Source organism: Molothrus aeneus, chromosome 12 (assembly GCF_037042795.1).
Source record: "Molothrus aeneus isolate 106 chromosome 12, BPBGC_Maene_1.0, whole genome shotgun sequence".
NCBI lineage: Eukaryota > Metazoa > Chordata > Aves > Passeriformes > Icteridae > Molothrus > Molothrus aeneus.
Genome location: NC_089657.1, coordinates 17,521,539 through 17,537,662, shown reverse-complemented (window position 1 = coordinate 17,537,662; position 16,124 = coordinate 17,521,539). Strand labels below are relative to the sequence as shown.

Below are 16,124 nucleotides of genomic sequence, written 5' to 3'. Positions count from 1 at the left end.
GCGATTACAAAAAGTAACTGGCCAAGATGTCACAAGTCCTTCATCATAGGAGTCACACATGGAAATTACAGGATGTGCTTTTTTTGGGAATTGCAACAATACACAAGAGGTATCTAATAAATAAGAGCATGTACAAACAGGTTACCAATAAAACTGAATTCTGTAGTTCTGGTTTGAAGAGTATTCTCACTCCTCAGTCACATCACAAAGTTTTATTCCTATGCAAAGGCACAGTGAAATGACTATAGCAGCCAAGCTAGGGCTAGATTTCATTGCTTCAAGTTTTAGAAGCCTCTTGGGAAGCTGGGACACTTGCTCAGTTTGTAAACCCACTCCAAACTCTGTGTTTCTATTTGGGTACTGTTGTACTCAGTCCAGCTGGATTAAAGCTAAGCAGAGAAATGCCTTCTGAACATAGCAAAGCCATAGCCTCAGGCTCCCTGGACCTGTAGGGAGCATGCCCTCACTGCCCAGCTGAACAAGCTATTTTTAGATTACACAGAATGGATGTCAACAGACCTGCTGTAATCAAACACTGGTTAAAAACAGCACCTGTCTTCAGCAAAGAGATGGCTTGTGATGGCTCCCACAGTTCTTAAAATGCCGTGCTGCCCTAGTCAGTTTTCCAAAGGTTCTTCATGCATCAAGCTCTCTGGGATGTGCACATGGCAAAGTGACATCAGGTGAAGAAAGAGAAGAAAACACTATTACATAACAGAGAGCCGGCTTTTGAGTATGGAAGCAACTGGTCTCTCGTTTGGCATCTTTCTATTGTCACCACCTTTCACACCCTCCTGCTTAGACTCCGAGGTCTGGAAGCACACGGTGCCAGCATGACACACAGCACAGTGCAATACTCAACACAGTGGCGGTGTGGCACATACCCCCAGTGTGACACTCCGTGAAGCACTAATGTCATGCACAAAACACTGCCAGGGTGACAGAGCTGGGACACAGAGCGGGGCGGGGGTCTGTGTGTGCAGCTGACACAGGCCAGCTGAGGTGCAGAAAACCACAGCTGTCTGTGCAAACAAGTCAGTTCTTTATCCTGTGTGCATGCAGGCCTTGGACCCGCACAGCTGGCTGAAAGGCAGAGGCATTGCTTTACCCCTAAAATGGTGTGGGCACGGTGCAGATGTGTAGGACGGACTGCCTGGAATGCAGAGGTTGGGCACAGAAAGTCAAAGCTCGATAAGCACAGCTCTGTCGAAAAATGCCAGGAAAGCACAGAACGAGTGGGGCGATATTAAACGCCGTGTTCAATATGACTGCCCCCGCTCCCTCCATCCAGCTCGGGCTGTGCAACACAAACCGCCTCAGGCGGGAGGGAGATGGCACCGCCCTGAGGAAAACTGGCCATGGAGCGGGGCTGGGGCTGTGACACCTCAGGGAAACTCACCATGGAGCGGGATGGGGCTGTAACACCTCAGGAAACCCGCCATGGAGCGGGATGGGGCTGTGACACCCCAGGGAAACTCACCATGGAGCGGGATGGGGCTGCCAGCCCTCAGGGAAACTGGCCATGGAGCGGGGCTGGGGCTGTGACACCTCAGGAAACCCGCCATGGAGCAGGACTGGGACTGCCAGCCCTCAAGGAAAGCAACCATGGAGCGGGGCTGAGGCTGTCAGCCCTCAGAGAAACCCGCCATGGCAGCCACCTCCAGAAGCTTTGATGTACTTGTTTCTTGGTTTAATTCCCTTCAAGGGATCAATCTAGCATCTTTGCATATGAGCATGACATGCAAGGACATTTAAAACTGAGTCTGATCTGATTATCAAAGACAGCTGTTACCTCTACAGTTCTTATAATAACGGCTGTTATCATAACTGCTGTTGCCTCTAAACTTACTTTTTCGTGATTGCCAAAGAATATATGAAAAAAATATGGACCTTTTCTTATGTTTGACCTAAAATATCCAGAATGCAAAATTCATTCTCAAGACAGGAAAAAAGAAAACATTGAAAATAGGATGTAGGCCATCTTCAAAAGGCACAGAGAAGAAAATAAATATTAGAGTACCATAGAAAACAAAGTTTTTCTTCTTCATCTTCTTAGTATTTGTTGTTTGAATGTTTGTTGTCTTACTTGTCCCTCTCAAAGCAAGGCATGTTACAGCTTTATTGTCTCAGTGCTGTATTTCCCCAATCGCTGACTTGCCATTTCAGCTCTGGCTTATTGGAAATATACAACAAGGGACTCTTCATGGAAGAGAGTTGCACAAGCCTCTGGATTCCTCACCATTCACCTCTGCCAATGCTCACACTAATCTCCTAACACACCTGAGCTTCCTGTCTTTCTGTCAGAGAAAGATTCAGCTGAAGTCAAGGAAACAGGGCAGGGGGAGATGGAAACCTTCCCTTGAGATGCTTTTGGGAAGGCCTGCAAAGACCCTGCCTTCCCCTGGAACAGAGGTGGTCACGATGCATGGTGTTGGCTGACTTGCCCTAGGTGCCCCCTCTATTCCAGAAGGACTTGTGCCCACTTCATCTCTTGTCTGTCCCTCCAGTTCCAGGGCCTCAAACCTGCTCTGTAAGGTGCTAAACCTGTAAGTCAGCTGTAAGTTTTCAGAATAAGGCACTGAGCATGGCTCTAACTAGTTTGTTTAGTCAGGTTTACAATATATTTTGAGAAGAAGAAGGAGCAGAGAAGGTGTGAAAAATGCGTATTATATGATTGGCTTTTCGCAAATATTAAAATTAATACTATATGTGTTATGTTGGAAAGTTATGTTGTATTAATCCTTTTTTGTAGTCCTATACTAATCTTTTAAAGTAGTGTGGTGAATATCGTTTTAGGCTACAGAAACTGTGTGATGTAAGATACTTTTTCTAAATAGCTCAAGCGGAGATAGCAGTAACAAGACACCAAAACTCTAAGAGAAGAAATATTGCCTCCTTATCGGGAAGAACCAGACTTTGAGGGACCAAGACAATTGATTTACAAGATGAGGGAGGGGTTGACACTAACAAGAAAACACCCATTGTTTGAAAAGAATTTTGGCATCGTGTATGAGATATATGAATATGCAACAGGCTATTACTTGTAAGGGTTAATCCTTTGTTAGCAAAGTGTGTTCTGAGGCAGAGCAGAGCACCCAGACATCTGTAATTCTTGGCCTTTTTTATTGTCCTTTATTGTCCTAACTCTTAATTGTCCAAATTCTTATTTCACTAATTTTTATTACTATTTTTGTAACTAATTTATTACTTTTAAAATTTTAAAACAAGTGATTGGCATTTTACACAGAAGGGGCAGATACCACACAAGAATCCAGCACAGTCTCCCCAGCTTTTTCATCTGGCTTCTATGAAGCACAATGCCCAGCGCTTGCACTGCACCGTCTTTTCATGTCTTCTGGTGATCAGAACCATCCCATGGCCAGCCCCAGGATAATCTGGGTGCCAAAGTCCTGTTGCCTGCAAACATCACACTCTATTTTACCCAGCTGGTGCTCATCTCAGCATATTTCCTGAGTTGGCTTCATGAATGTTTTCTTTATCTTGGCAGTTCTAGCAGATGTCCTTATTGCCCCTAAATTCTGCATGCTTTGTGTCCACTATCAGTGGGCATCCTTCTTCCCAAGCTTTGTCAACCTCCCTCTGGGTCTGAGATCAGTGAAACGTGCCCAGCCCTGAGTCTTAAAAGACAATTCTAGCAACAAGTACTTTGCTTTTCTAACACCTGGCCATCACTTCGAGCTTGTAGGCTGCTATGTGTGTCACAGGTTAAACGTCTGTTCTTGGGGATCAGGCTTGGAAGTGTGTAAAGGCCAGGCATGACAGGACGTGTTTACTTCAGGAAATGGGACGTATGGCCCAGTTTGCAAGAGGTGCCCGCCCGCGCCTTCCAGAGTGCCAGAACGTTCCCGGCGCCATTGCAGGGCTCAGGGCGCTGCCTTGTGGGCGAGAGCCGCCATGACAGCGCGGGCGCCGCGCGGCGGGGCCGGAGGGCGGGAAGGGGCGGGCGGGTGTGAGGGGCGGGGCGGTTCCTGCCCAGAGCCGAGCCCGCGCTGTTCGTGGGCGCATTCCCGCCGCGCTGTTGGGAGGGTGCAGTCGCTGCTCGGGCTCAGGGAGAAGCGTGCGGCCGCTGCGGGGTCCCAGTCCGCAGATCGGGCTGCTGGCCGAGGCTGCAGTGCCAGAGCTGCCGTGCGCCGTGGCGGTGCCGGAGTCCCCGACAGAGCCGGGCTGGCAGTGCCGACACCGGAGGGAAGCTCTGCCATGGCAGCGCCGGGGCCGCTGGGCAGAGCCGGGCTGGCAGTGCCGACACCTGAGGGAAGCCCTGCCATGGCAGCGCCGGGGCCGCTGGGCAGAGCCGGGCTGGCAGTGCCGACACCTGAGGGAAGCCCGGCCATGGCAGCGCCGGCGTCGCTCCTGCCCCGGGGCCGCCAGCAGGAGCGACGCCTGGGACCTGCCGGCAGACCGGCACTGCTTGGCCCTCTTCACTAGATCCGAGAGAGTAGCACCACAGATAGTAAAATGCTGAAAAATCTGATTTAAAACACCAGAGGGAAACCACAGAATTGAAAACAAAAAGGAAGGTCTGGCAAAATATTCAGGGCATGAATGGGAAGACTGAAAAGATACCGAATCTAATTACTTAGATAATTTCAACTATATCAGGAGGAACATGAGGGTGAAAAAACGTTCCAAAAGTTTTGACAATAAAAAGGTCTGCCTGTGTCATTTTGTTAGTACATTAAACTCTGAAAAAGCAGTCAGGTATTTCTTTGTCCAGTGCTATGAATTTAATAGCAGGATTTGTTACAGTTGTCCCTCAAATACCCCACATAAAGGGAATTGAGTGCTTAGATTAAAGGGATGCCATCAGTTAGTAGACGTAGTTTTATGTTTTTTAGTAGTTCTGTAATAATTAGTTATTAAAAGAAGTCATTGTTTTGGCGATTGATGCTGATCTCTGATCCATCCATGCAGATTTCTTGGAAAGGCGATTTTTTTAGTAATAGGCTGTGGGAAAACAGGTGTTTTCTGCTGGTAACTGGAACAAACACGCTCCTTTTTGCGGTAAAAACAAAAGCAACCTTATGACACTGCTGCTTCTTCTCCACATCTCCTAATGACAGTGAGCTACTGGAGCTGGGGCTGATGGCCTAGGATTCTGCATAGCTGTGAGAGGGCTTCCGTCCTGTCTAGTTGGACAGGAGCCATTGAGCACCAGCTCAGCCCTGGACGCTGTAAGGGCTAGCAGGAATGTCAAAGACCAAGGCAGGCTGGGTCCTGAGAAGTGCCCCCAGCCCTTCAGAAGTGGACAGGCTCTGCCTGTCTTTTATGCCTCCACTGCTCCCTGTGCAGAGACATTCAAGAATTCCTTGGGGATCCGAATCCCCTTCAGGTTGGTGTCTTTCTGCCTGGCTCACCAGCCAGGAGGGTACAAGTGCTGTGCTGTGCCAGGCCCTGCCCCAGGAGCCCTTGCCCTGCCCTGTCCCGTGAGTCTGGGCTTCAGCTTCGTGCCCAACTTGGAAAAGCGATGGAGAAAGAGCAGGGACACCCTGGATCTCCATAAGGGACAGCTTTTCATTTCTTTATCAGCCAACATGGGAGGACAACGATGCCTTTGTGGAGCTAGGAGTGAGGCACGGCCAGTGCAATGCCAGGGATTGCCTTTACCCTGGAGGTAGAGAGGAGGCAGAGGAAGAGGAACAAGTTGGGAAGCTGCTCCCAGGGCTCTGCAGGGAAACCACATCTTGGCAAGGGCTCAAAGCGCAAAGAACTTGAAGAGCTTGGCCAGACAACCTTATGTGGATACGCTTTGTCCTCAGTGCCATAAACTTCTTTGCTTCCCCAGGCCCTGGCAATTGCTCCTGTGCTCCTCCTGTGCTGCCGAGGGCACCCACAGGCGCTGCTCTGGCCTGAGAAACAGCATAGACAGATGGGAGTGTGACACCTGTGCTGGGCTCGGAACATGTAGGAGTCAAAGCCCCCCTGTGTCCCTGGGCTGGGGGCAGTGCCCAGGCAAGGCTTGGCAGAGCGCGTCCACTGCTGGAGGGCTGGGGGCACTGCTCTGGCCTGGCCTTGCAAGATTCTGTGTGTCTCTGGGCTGTTGTATGGCTACAATCCGGCCAGCTTGAACCCTAGCCCACATGGTCTTACATGGACAAAAACAAAAGACGAGACGCGCTCTTCTGCACGTGGGGATGAGTGTCCTGTTTAATGACTTGGGATGGGACACCTCTGGTCCGGCAACCACCCACGTGGAAAAGACGACATGACATACCTGCAGTGGAGTTTTATACCCAAGTGATGGGGGCAGGAAAAGAGGACCACAGCCAATGGAATACCACTGGGGAGCGGCGAGGGGAGGGGGAACAGACCACCAGGGTGTATAGAAAGGGGGGTGTGTGGGGGATAGACCATGTGATGGGAGAGGGGGAATACTCGACATACCATACTCAGTACAAATTTCCCATCACCCAGTGCAAAACAACAACTAAATAAACTATTTAGTGCAATACAGCATGGTCTGACCTTGGCCTGGGCAATCTTTGACATTCTTGCTTGCCCTTACAGCCTCCAGGGCTGAGTCAGAGCTCAATGGCTCCAGGCTGGCCAGACAGTCAGGACTGGGGCCTTCTCATGGCTCCCCAGATTTGGAGGCCTTCAGCCCCAGCTCTCATAGCCGCAGGCCATTGGGTCTGGCGCACCAAATTCTGTCTGCAGAGACCAGCAGCCACAGCAGGCCCCAACACGCAGCGTGGCAGCAGGCACTGCCATCCTCCTCGCTGGACAGCAGCAGCCCCAGCACATCAAGGTCAATGTACAGCAGCTCCTCTGACTCTGAGGACAGGGTCCATTCCAGACGTACTGGGCCTGGCCGCGGGCGAAGCCGCTCTGGCCAGCAAGGTCGGGCCCCAAATCGACTTCTGCCCTTGAGGAGTCAGCGTTACAGGAGCAGCAGTACAAGACCAAGGGCTGAGAGACCCCGACGAAGGGAGACACCTGCGCGGGCGTCCCCACAACACAACGGCTCCCTCCAGCAAGAGGTGGCCCAGAGCCCACCTGTCCGCTCCAGGCGTTGCTGTGAAAGAAGCAGCGGGACAGGGCCAAGGGCTGAGAGGCCCAGGCAAAGGGAGCCATCATCGGGGACGCCCCCCAGACGCAGCCGCTCCCGCTGGCTGCTTGTGGCAGCAGGCAGTGTGGGGGATCAGAGCAGAGGCAGGGGGAGGCAGGAGCTGCTCGGCCATGCGGGTGCTGGGAGCCTCCCTCCTGCCCAAGTGGGGCCCAGCTGGGCCAGGGGGCAGCTCCTGGGACAGCCGTGCCCGCAATGGCCCCTGCTCTGCAAGCCTCCAGCCCTGCCCATCAGCCAGGCAGGGACAGAGCAGCCTTGGGGCCGATGCTGCTGCAGGCTCAGAGCCCCGCAGAGCTGCTCATGTCCGCTGCCACTGGCTCTGTCCCCTGCAGCCTGCATGCTGTGTCACCGAGCCAAGGCTGACCCCTGTGCCTCCCCAGGCCCTGGCAGCTGCTCCTGTGCCGCTCCTGCACTGCCCAGGGCACCCACGGGCCCTGCTCAGGCCTGACGCAGAGCAGAACCAGCTGGGGCTGTGACAGCTCTGCTGCTCTGGGCACGGCTCTTGGGCAAAGCACCCACCTGTCCCTGGGCTGGGCTTGGCAGTGCCCAGGCTGGGCTTGGCAGAGCCCATCCGCTCCTGGAGGGCTGGGGGCACTGCTCTGGCCTGGCCTGGCCCTGGGGTCCCTTGACATTCCTGCTGGCCCTTGCATCCACCAGGGATGGGCTGGAGCTCCATGGCCCCGGCCTGGCCTCACAGTCAGGACTGGAGCCTTCCCGTGGCTCCCCAGGACACAAGAGCCTCAGCCCCAGCTCCCAAACACGGCCTAACAGGGTTTGCTGATTTTGAGCCCTGTTAGACCTTTGAAAGGATTTTGAAAGTAACGTTGTTTGGCAACTCCTTCAAGAAACAAACGTGACTCGCTTCTAATCACTAAAAGGTTTATTGGTTTGCTTGCACTTCCTATAGAGTATCCTTATGCTTCCTTCGGCGTTCCAGAAAATAATGAAAACCTAACAAATTCTTCCGAGAAGTTTCTGAATCCACTATTAGGAGAAGTCTCTACATTCACTATCCTTACATACAGTTAAGTAGCTGCACCTGTAACATACAAAGATGTAGTGGTTTACCTGACTGGACCACACAACGAGATGTTATACACACCGGTACACTAAAAAACGTCTCTTCCCTCTTCATTACAAATTTAAAGCTCTTCTCGAGGTCCTGAATTCATTTTGCATGCACATTCATACCTGCAGTCCCTCCCCAGGCTCAGCTTTCACCCAGGCTTACCAGGGAACAGATGTTACATACTCACCTCAAGCAATAATCTACGTCTGTCTTCCTAACCCTCTTTTTCTTCACTGAGTTCTACCAATCTACAGAATAACTGTGGACCCTCTGCACAAAAGAAACAACCAATTAATAGGCTTAAACGCTTGTGATTGTGCTGCTGCTTCTAACAATCATGACCAACACTGCACTAAAAGCAGAAATCAATTCTTCACCATCCTTCCTGTTCTCCTGCCCCCCACCACACCTTGGCTTCAGCAGAAATGTTCCCTACTGCGGCCTGCTGTGCTAAGAACATGGAAAGAAAGGCAGCAGCAGTTTTCCTCAACATGCTGCAATCTGAATTGCAGTGAAATGGCAGCTCTTTCATTTGAAGCTCAGCACCAGCACCCCCCATCTTCCCCCAGAACTGAGGCCTGCTGAGGCCTGAGCTCTCCATTTCAACACACCCTGTAAATCAGGCTGGCTGGAAGATTGCAGGCCGCTAACTGTGTGAACGCAGCAGTGCCTTTCATCACTGCTATCCAATCAGTCTCATGGAAGGCACATCCTTTAAGCTTGTCTTAAGACTCTATTCTACAAAATAGAACCAGCAATTGTTTTGGTGGCCTGTGCAGGTTTTGGGCACTGTGTATGTTTCCTTTGGTTGTTGTTGTCTTTGTTTCTAAATACAAAATTGACTGGATTCAGAAGAGAAAGCCCCAGATGCATTAGCACAAAGAACCCCAGGGACATATGTGGCTCACAAGAAGAACACTCAAACGTTTCTAACGGTAACACCAGAAAGAGAGGAAAAAGTTAAAGATGATTTAAATACCTGAAAGGATCCAAAATGTCTAGGTAACCTGACAAGGGACTAAGTTTCTGGTAAACTCTACAAGTCCAGATTCCTATTCGGTAATTGTCTGAAAGACAAGAAAGCCAGAAATCTGCTTGGCCTCTATTTTACCAGGACTTTCTCACAGGATTCTACCACAACTTGGACCACAAATAAGGGTGGCAAATTTTTGACTAGAAAACTTTCATAACTAGGCAGCATTCTTTCCTCCTCCCTGAATTCCAGGAAGGGTTTAAAAGGAAAAAAAAATTGAAAAGGGGTTGAAGAAATTCTGTCATACCTCTTAGGCGTTCATCATCTTTGGAGAAGAAAAAAACTCTAGCACTTCCTGTGCGTGGTAAAGAAAGAAACCTAGACAAGGACAAAGGGATTTGAGCATCCTAAATTGTACTATCAAATTCCATGGACATGACTTCAAACTGTAGTGCTTCAGAGAAATGGTATCCATTGAAAAGCTTTATTCCCTAGGAACCCCAAATAGAGCTTTTTATTTTACAAAACCCACTTTTAAAGAGAAAACTGACCGTGTCTTTGGCTTTTAGCCAAACTCACTTTGGAGTTGGTCAAACCAAAATGACCCAGTTAATTTCTTGTGCTCAACTCTCTCTTCCCATATTCATCTTCACATCAAATGTGCTGCTGGGAGTTTTGACTCTGTGCAGCACAAACGATTTTCCGAGATGACTTTGGTTGCTCAGAGGTGTGCAATGTCCCTTTCCCATTTCCTGAGTTAATATTCCCACAGCATCCAACTACTACAGCCAAGTAGACAACAAAGAGAAATGGAACTTGCGTTTCTTGGTCCTGTTCAATCTCTGACATCTCAGGCTCATCATCACCCTCAGAACTGCTGTCTTGGAAACGTGGATCCTCTTGCCATGTGGCTTTTACCGGCTTTATTGTTCCAAGGGCATAAGGCTCTGCAATGACAGCACCCATAGAGAAAAAAAAGCCAAAACCAGATTCTTCCCCTACTGGTCAGGAAAAATTCCTCCTTTCAAGTGAAATACTTAGAGTGGAGAAGACAGATTTAGGAAGGACAGAATCTGCCCCTGCCAGATTTTCTAAGCTACATCTCTGCTCCACTTTGTTCTAGGGATCCCTTATGTATTCTTAAACATTTGTCATTGCATTCAGAAGACCATGAATACCTTCTCAGATCAGCACAAGTGTGGGGGACTCGTTGCTTTGTGCTGTTGCGTTGGGTTTTTTAATATTGTGGATAACTTCTCGCGGTTTCTTTTCTCTCCTACGTGACTGGGACTCGATTTAATGTTGTTTCATCTTCATTTCAGACGGCCTCATTTTATCTAAGGTTAGGACACCCCAAAGATCATGTGTCATTCCGTTTCCTTTTTCTAAAGGTCCAAGAGTAGAATTCAGTAACAAACAGAATGCTCATGGATCTTGGGGTCAGCTCCCGGACTTGGCTCCTCCCTCTACATTAACGCACATTTCCTTTAAAATCTTGTTGGGTTCTATGAAACTTGATATGACTGGTGTGTCACCTTTTAACCCGTTTGAGGAATTCAGGGCATGAGAACCAGCTTTTCCACCACTCAGCAAAAACCCCAATGCCTTCTCAAAGCATGCCTTTCAGAATTCCTGAGATGCAAGCAAGAGTTACCTCTCATTAATCTATCACAGCCCTGGCAAGCAGAAATGAAGATCAAAATGCTTCTGCCTGATTACTGACTTCTGCTGCTGAAAATCCCCTGGACCCTGACCTTCTTTACACCGTATTGCCCTACAGTGCCTGCCAGAAGCTCTTCCTTAGCAATGGCATGTCAGAAGGGTTCTGCTGTTGCCTTCTTTGATGCCCAACTCCTCTGTGCTTTCAAAGAAGGAAAACTTGAAAGTACTCAGCTTCTGAGCTGTGTCGTTCTCAGGCAAAGGTCCCAAATGGTCATCTGGGGCAGAGTCCTGTGCATCCTCTTTGCCCCAGGGTATTTCCTCCGTCTATTCCGGTTTGTTCTTTGAAGGTCCAATCAAGTCTTTCAAATCCGCAGCAATACTGTAAAAGTTGTCTTCAGCCACTTGAGGCAGTGTCTCACTCTCTTCTTTCTTCTTTTTTTGGCTTTACGGAAATGAAATTGTTAAAAAGATAGCAACACAGCACACGTCCTTTTCAGAGACAGCTTCCCTAAGAGCCACCTTGCTCTGAATGTCTCCCTAAGCATATCCAAGCCCATTAAGGAGTGGTTCATTATCAAGGGTAAGCAGTGGGGAAACATCACAGGTTGGAGTCTAAAGGCAGGAACAAGAGTCCTTTGTAATAAGCCACATCCTTAAGTGACTTTTCACTGAATACACGGTTACACAGAAATCAAGGTATCTAGCACAGACTTCTTTCCTGCCAATAGAAACATCAAGAGCTGGTATGGTTTTCTCACAGACCTGCACATCTCAAGGTCCCTGCACTGACCGTTCTCACCTTCACTTCCGGCAAGCAACACATGGACTAGAAAGAAAAGATGACGCTACGTGCTGCTGTTGGAGGTCCCAGATGAGGTCCGACGTCGCTGGTGCGAGCGGCTGCTCCTGCGGGATGTCCCCGACCATGTCCCCCTACGCCTGGGCCTCTCAGCACTCGCTGCTGTCCTCCTGCTCCTGTCCTGGCGACTCCTGGACCGCACAGTTTGAGTCGAGGCCCGGCGCTGCTGGCGGGAGCGGCTGCGTCTGGGGGGCGTCCCCGATGACGTGTCCCTTCGCCTGGGCCTCTCAGTCCTTGGCCTTGTCCTGCTGCTCCTGTCACAGCAACTCCTGGACCGGACAGGTGGACTCTGGGCCCAGCCTTGCTGGCGGGAGCGACTGCGTCTGGGGGATGTCTGTGATGGTGGCTCCGTTTGCCTGGGCCTCTCAGCCCTTGGCCCTGTCCCACTGCTCCTGTCACGTCGACTCCTGGACCGGACAGGTGCACTCTGGGCCCAGCCTTGCTGGCGGGAGCGGCTGTGTCTGTGGGATGTCTGTGATGGTGTCTCCCTTTGCCTGGGCCTCTCTGCTCTTGGCCCTGTCCCACTGTTCCTGTCACAGGGACTCCTGGACCGGACAGGTGGACTCTGGGCCCAGCCTTGCTGGCGGGAGCGGCTGTGTCTGGGGGATGTCCGTGCAGGTGTCTCCCTTTGCCTGGGCCTCTCAGTCCTTGGCCTTGTTCTGTTGCTTCTGTCACGGCGACTCCTTGATTGGATGGGTTGATTTGGGGCCTGACCTTGCTGGCGGGAGCGACTGCGTCTGGGGGATGCCCCTGACGATGTCTCCCTTTGCCTGGGCCTCTCAGCCCTTGGCCCTGTTTCGCTGCTCCTTTCATGGCGACTCCTGGAGCGGACAGCTGGACTCTGGGCCCAACCTTGCTGGCGGGAGCGGTTGTGTTGGGGGGACGCCCATGCAGGTGTCTCCCTTCGTCGGGGTCTCTCAGCCCTTGGTCTTCTACAGCTGCTCCTGTAACGCTGACTCCTCAAGGGCACAAGTCGATTTGGGGCCCGACCTTGCTGGCCAGAGCGGCTTCGCCCGCGGCCAGGCCCAGCACGTCTGGAATGGACCCTGTCCTCAGAGTCAGAGGAGCTGCTGTACATTGACCTTGATGTGCTGGGGCTGCTGCTGTCCAGCGAGGAGGATGGCAGCGCCTGCTGCCATGCTGCGTGTTGGGGCCTGCTGTGGCTGCTGGTCTCTGCAGACAGAATTTGGTGCGCCAGACCCAATGGCCTGCGGCTATGAGAGCTGCTGCTGAAGGGCTCCAAATCCGGGGAGCCATGAGAAGGCCCCAGTCCTGACTGTCTGGCCAACCTGGAGCCATTGAGCTCTGACTCAGCCCTGGAGGCTGTAAGGGCAAGCAGGAATGTCAAAGGCCCCCCAGGCCCAGGCCAGGCCAGGCCAGAGCAGTGCCCCCAGCCCTCCAGCAGTGGACGCGCTCTGCCAAGCCTGGCCTGGGCACTGCCCCCAGCCCAGGGACACCGGGGTTTGACCCATACCCGTTCCAAGCCCAGCACAGGTGTCACACTCCCATCTGTCTGTGCTGTTTCTCAGGCCAGAGCAGCGCCTGTGGGTGCCCTCGGCAGCACAGGAGGAGCACAGGAGCAATTGCCAGGGCCTGGGGAGGCAAACAGGCTCATAGCACTGAGGACAAAGTGTGCCAGAAGGTGGTTGTCTGGCCAAACGCTTCTGGTTCTTCCCGCTTTGAGGCCTTGTGGAGACACAGGTTCCCTGCAGATCCCCAGGTGCAGCATCCCAACTTACCCCTCTTCCTCTGCCTCCTCTCTGCCTCCAGGGTAAAGGCAATCCCTGGCATTGCACTGGCCATGCCTCTCTCCTAGCTCCGCAAAGGCATCGTTGTCCTCCCATGTCGGCTGTCTGATGGAGAAAGGAAGAGATGATGAATTTCTGCTGCCCTCCCCTCACGGAGATCCAGGGTGTCCCTGCTCTTTCTCCAGCGCTTTTCCAAGTTGGGCACAAAGCTGAAGCCCAGATTCACGGGACAGGGGAGGGCCAGGGCGCCTGGGGCAGGGCCTGGCACAGCACACCACTTGTACCCTCCTGGCTGGTGGGCCAGGCAGAAGGACACCAACCTGAAGGGGATTCGGATCCCCAGGAGAAACAGGTCGACAAGGAATGTCTCACTGTCTCTGCACAGGGGGCACTTGAGGCATAAAAGACCAGCGCTCATGGCCTGTCCCTGCAGGGCAAACACAGGCAGGGTGAGCGAGGCCCTGCTGCTGCTGCTGCTGCTGCTGAGCACCTGCTGTGCCCCAGGGCTGAGGGGAGGGCTCCAACCTGGATGCAGTCCCTGTGGAACCAGGCCCTTTTGCACATTGGGCACACCAGGGTTGTGAAGGTCTTTCTGTCCTCCACAGGCTCCAGGCAGATGGAGCAAATGGTGTCCGGCTCTGGAGTCACCTCCACCTCCTGCTCTGGACGGTGCTCAGGGCAGAAGGAGCTGGGGGCAAAGCAAAGGGGAAAGTGAGAAACGCTGGATCCTTCCCCAGTGATGGCCAGAAAGGGAGAGGAGGTACCTGAACGGGGTAATGTATTGATTGACACAGCCGCCCTCCTTGGCACAGGGCAGGTGGAACCATCTGTCACAGTACTCCTTGCAGCACATGATGGTTGCCCCGCTCTGGCCGCAGACGCAGCAGTACTGGAAAGAGCCAAGCAGCCCCATCAGCAGCAGCAGCAGCCTCGAGGGCTCCCCTGGCAGCCCCACGGCTCCGGGCAGAGCGCAGGATGTGGCCGCTGCCGGGTCCCAGCCCACAGAGCCGCCTGGTGGAGGAGGGAGGCTCCTGTGCCAGGGCCTCTGTGCCACAGCTGCTGGGAGCCAGACTTTGTCGCGGCTGTTGGGCCGGCCTTTCTTTCCTGCTCTCTGCGCTAAGCTCTGGCAAACCTCGCCAGGCACAAATCTCCCTGCTCTTGTCACGCTCTCACCTTCTGTGCCGCCCGCCGGACTGCAATTAGGAGATCCCGAGGGAGAAAGCCCATGAGTCCAACGCAGTCCATCTCTTGCCGAAATAGTAGAGTGGCGAAGAACTGCAGGCAAGGGGAGGAGCTGATGAGGAGAGGGCGGCAGGAGTGCTCATTGCAACGGTGGAGGGAGCGCCCCGAGTCACTCACCATGCAGAACACGTGGGCACAGAGCCCACCCTTCTCCAGTTTGTCACCGCATATGTGCGGGTCAGCCTCGGCACGGCGACACAGCATGCAGGCTGCAGGGGACAGAGCCAGTGGCAGCGGACATGAGCAGCTCTGCGGGGCTCTGAGCCTGCAGCAGCATCGGCCGCAAGGCTGCTCTGTCCCTGCCTGGCTGATGGGCAGGGCTGGAGGCCATGCACAGCAGGGGCCATTGCGGGCACGGCTGTCCCAGGAGCTGCCCCCTGGCCCAGCTGGGCCCCACTTGGGCAGGAGGGAGGCTCCCGGCCCCGGCATGGCTGAGCAGCTCCTGCCTCCCCCTGCCTCTGCTCTGATCCCCACAGTGCCTGCTGCCACAAGAGCCCCTGGGCCAGGCTGTCAGAGGGCTGCTTTGCCCTCACCTGCCTCCCTGGCACCAGGGCCCTCCTGCTTGCTGTCAGCCATGGCCGGTGTCTGCGCTGAGTCCCTCTCCTCGAGTGACATTGTCGCTTGAGGTGTTCGTCCTTTCTCTCTATGGGAGGAAGAAGAGTGGGGGGGAGTTTGCAGAACAGGCCCAGAGCCACGAGGCTCTACTCCCTGTTCAGCCCTGCGTGAGCCCTGCTCCTGTCCGCCTTCTCCTCCCGTCGCTGCGTTAAGGAACACCACAGTGTCCTCTGGCTGTTCCTCCGCTGATTCTGGGAAGGGAGAGGCAGGTGAGCCTGCAGCACAGGCCCAGAGCCCCGAGGTGTGGGGCCCCTCTGGTCCCTGAGCAGCCACGTCCCTGCCCTACCTTCTCCTCCCGTTGTCAGGTCGCACTGACACTCGGCCTGAGCCCAGCGTTCCCTTTTGTGGCCTTGGTCGCACAGGTCACAATGGCCACTCTGACATCAGCACCGTGTACCCAAAATTGGGGCAGCCATGGCCTCAGGTCCCTGGCATCCACTTGTGGCGGCCCCCTCGGGCACCGAGGCTCTGAGATCGGTCCGAGCATTTGCTCAGGGCGGAAGCAGGGCCAGGACTCCTGCAGCAAGTGCAGGGTCAAATGCCAGGCCCTGGGGCAGCCATCGAGGGTGGTACTGCAGGCAGGAAGGTGCTGTTCAGGCACTGCCACGCCAGGGCTCCGGCCCCGGCCAAGGGAAATCTCTGCTCCTGCCCCTGGCAGCCGGTGGCCCAGAGAGCCGGTGCGGAGTCTCCTGCACGGCAGAGATTCAAACCCTGCTCTAGGTGAACTGACCTTTTCCTCAAGACCTGTCTGGAGAAAACTAAGATGAACCTGATTTGATGCTGCTGCTGATCACCACTGGCTACAGGAGATAAACCTGGAGACCACCACAGCTGCCTCCAGACCTCTGTTATCCTGTCATCCTATGAACTAA

At 53.3% G+C, this 16,124-nt stretch overlaps 1 protein-coding gene and 1 long non-coding RNA gene across 2 annotated transcripts; both read right to left on the bottom strand.

Moving 5' to 3' along the window:
• Positions 1–7,952: 7,952 nt before the first annotated feature.
• On the bottom strand, positions 7,953–12,247 carry LOC136561832 (uncharacterized). Its single transcript, XR_010784412.1, has 3 exons — positions 9,133–12,247; positions 8,341–8,423; positions 7,953–8,123 (listed from the first exon to the last, which is right to left on the bottom strand). It is a non-coding gene; the product is annotated as an uncharacterized lncRNA (long non-coding RNA).
• A 458-nt stretch (positions 12,248–12,705) lies between these two features.
• Positions 12,706–15,252, bottom strand: LOC136561870 (PHD finger protein 7-like). Its single transcript, XM_066558381.1, is given in 10 exon segments — positions 12,706–12,820; positions 12,937–12,970; positions 13,122–13,240; positions 13,387–13,500; positions 13,716–13,891; positions 13,894–14,083; positions 14,160–14,284; positions 14,569–14,670; positions 14,755–14,846; positions 15,171–15,252. Coding segments are annotated over 10 exon segments (1,149 nt in total).
• Between the last annotated feature and the right edge of the window lie 872 nt (positions 15,253–16,124).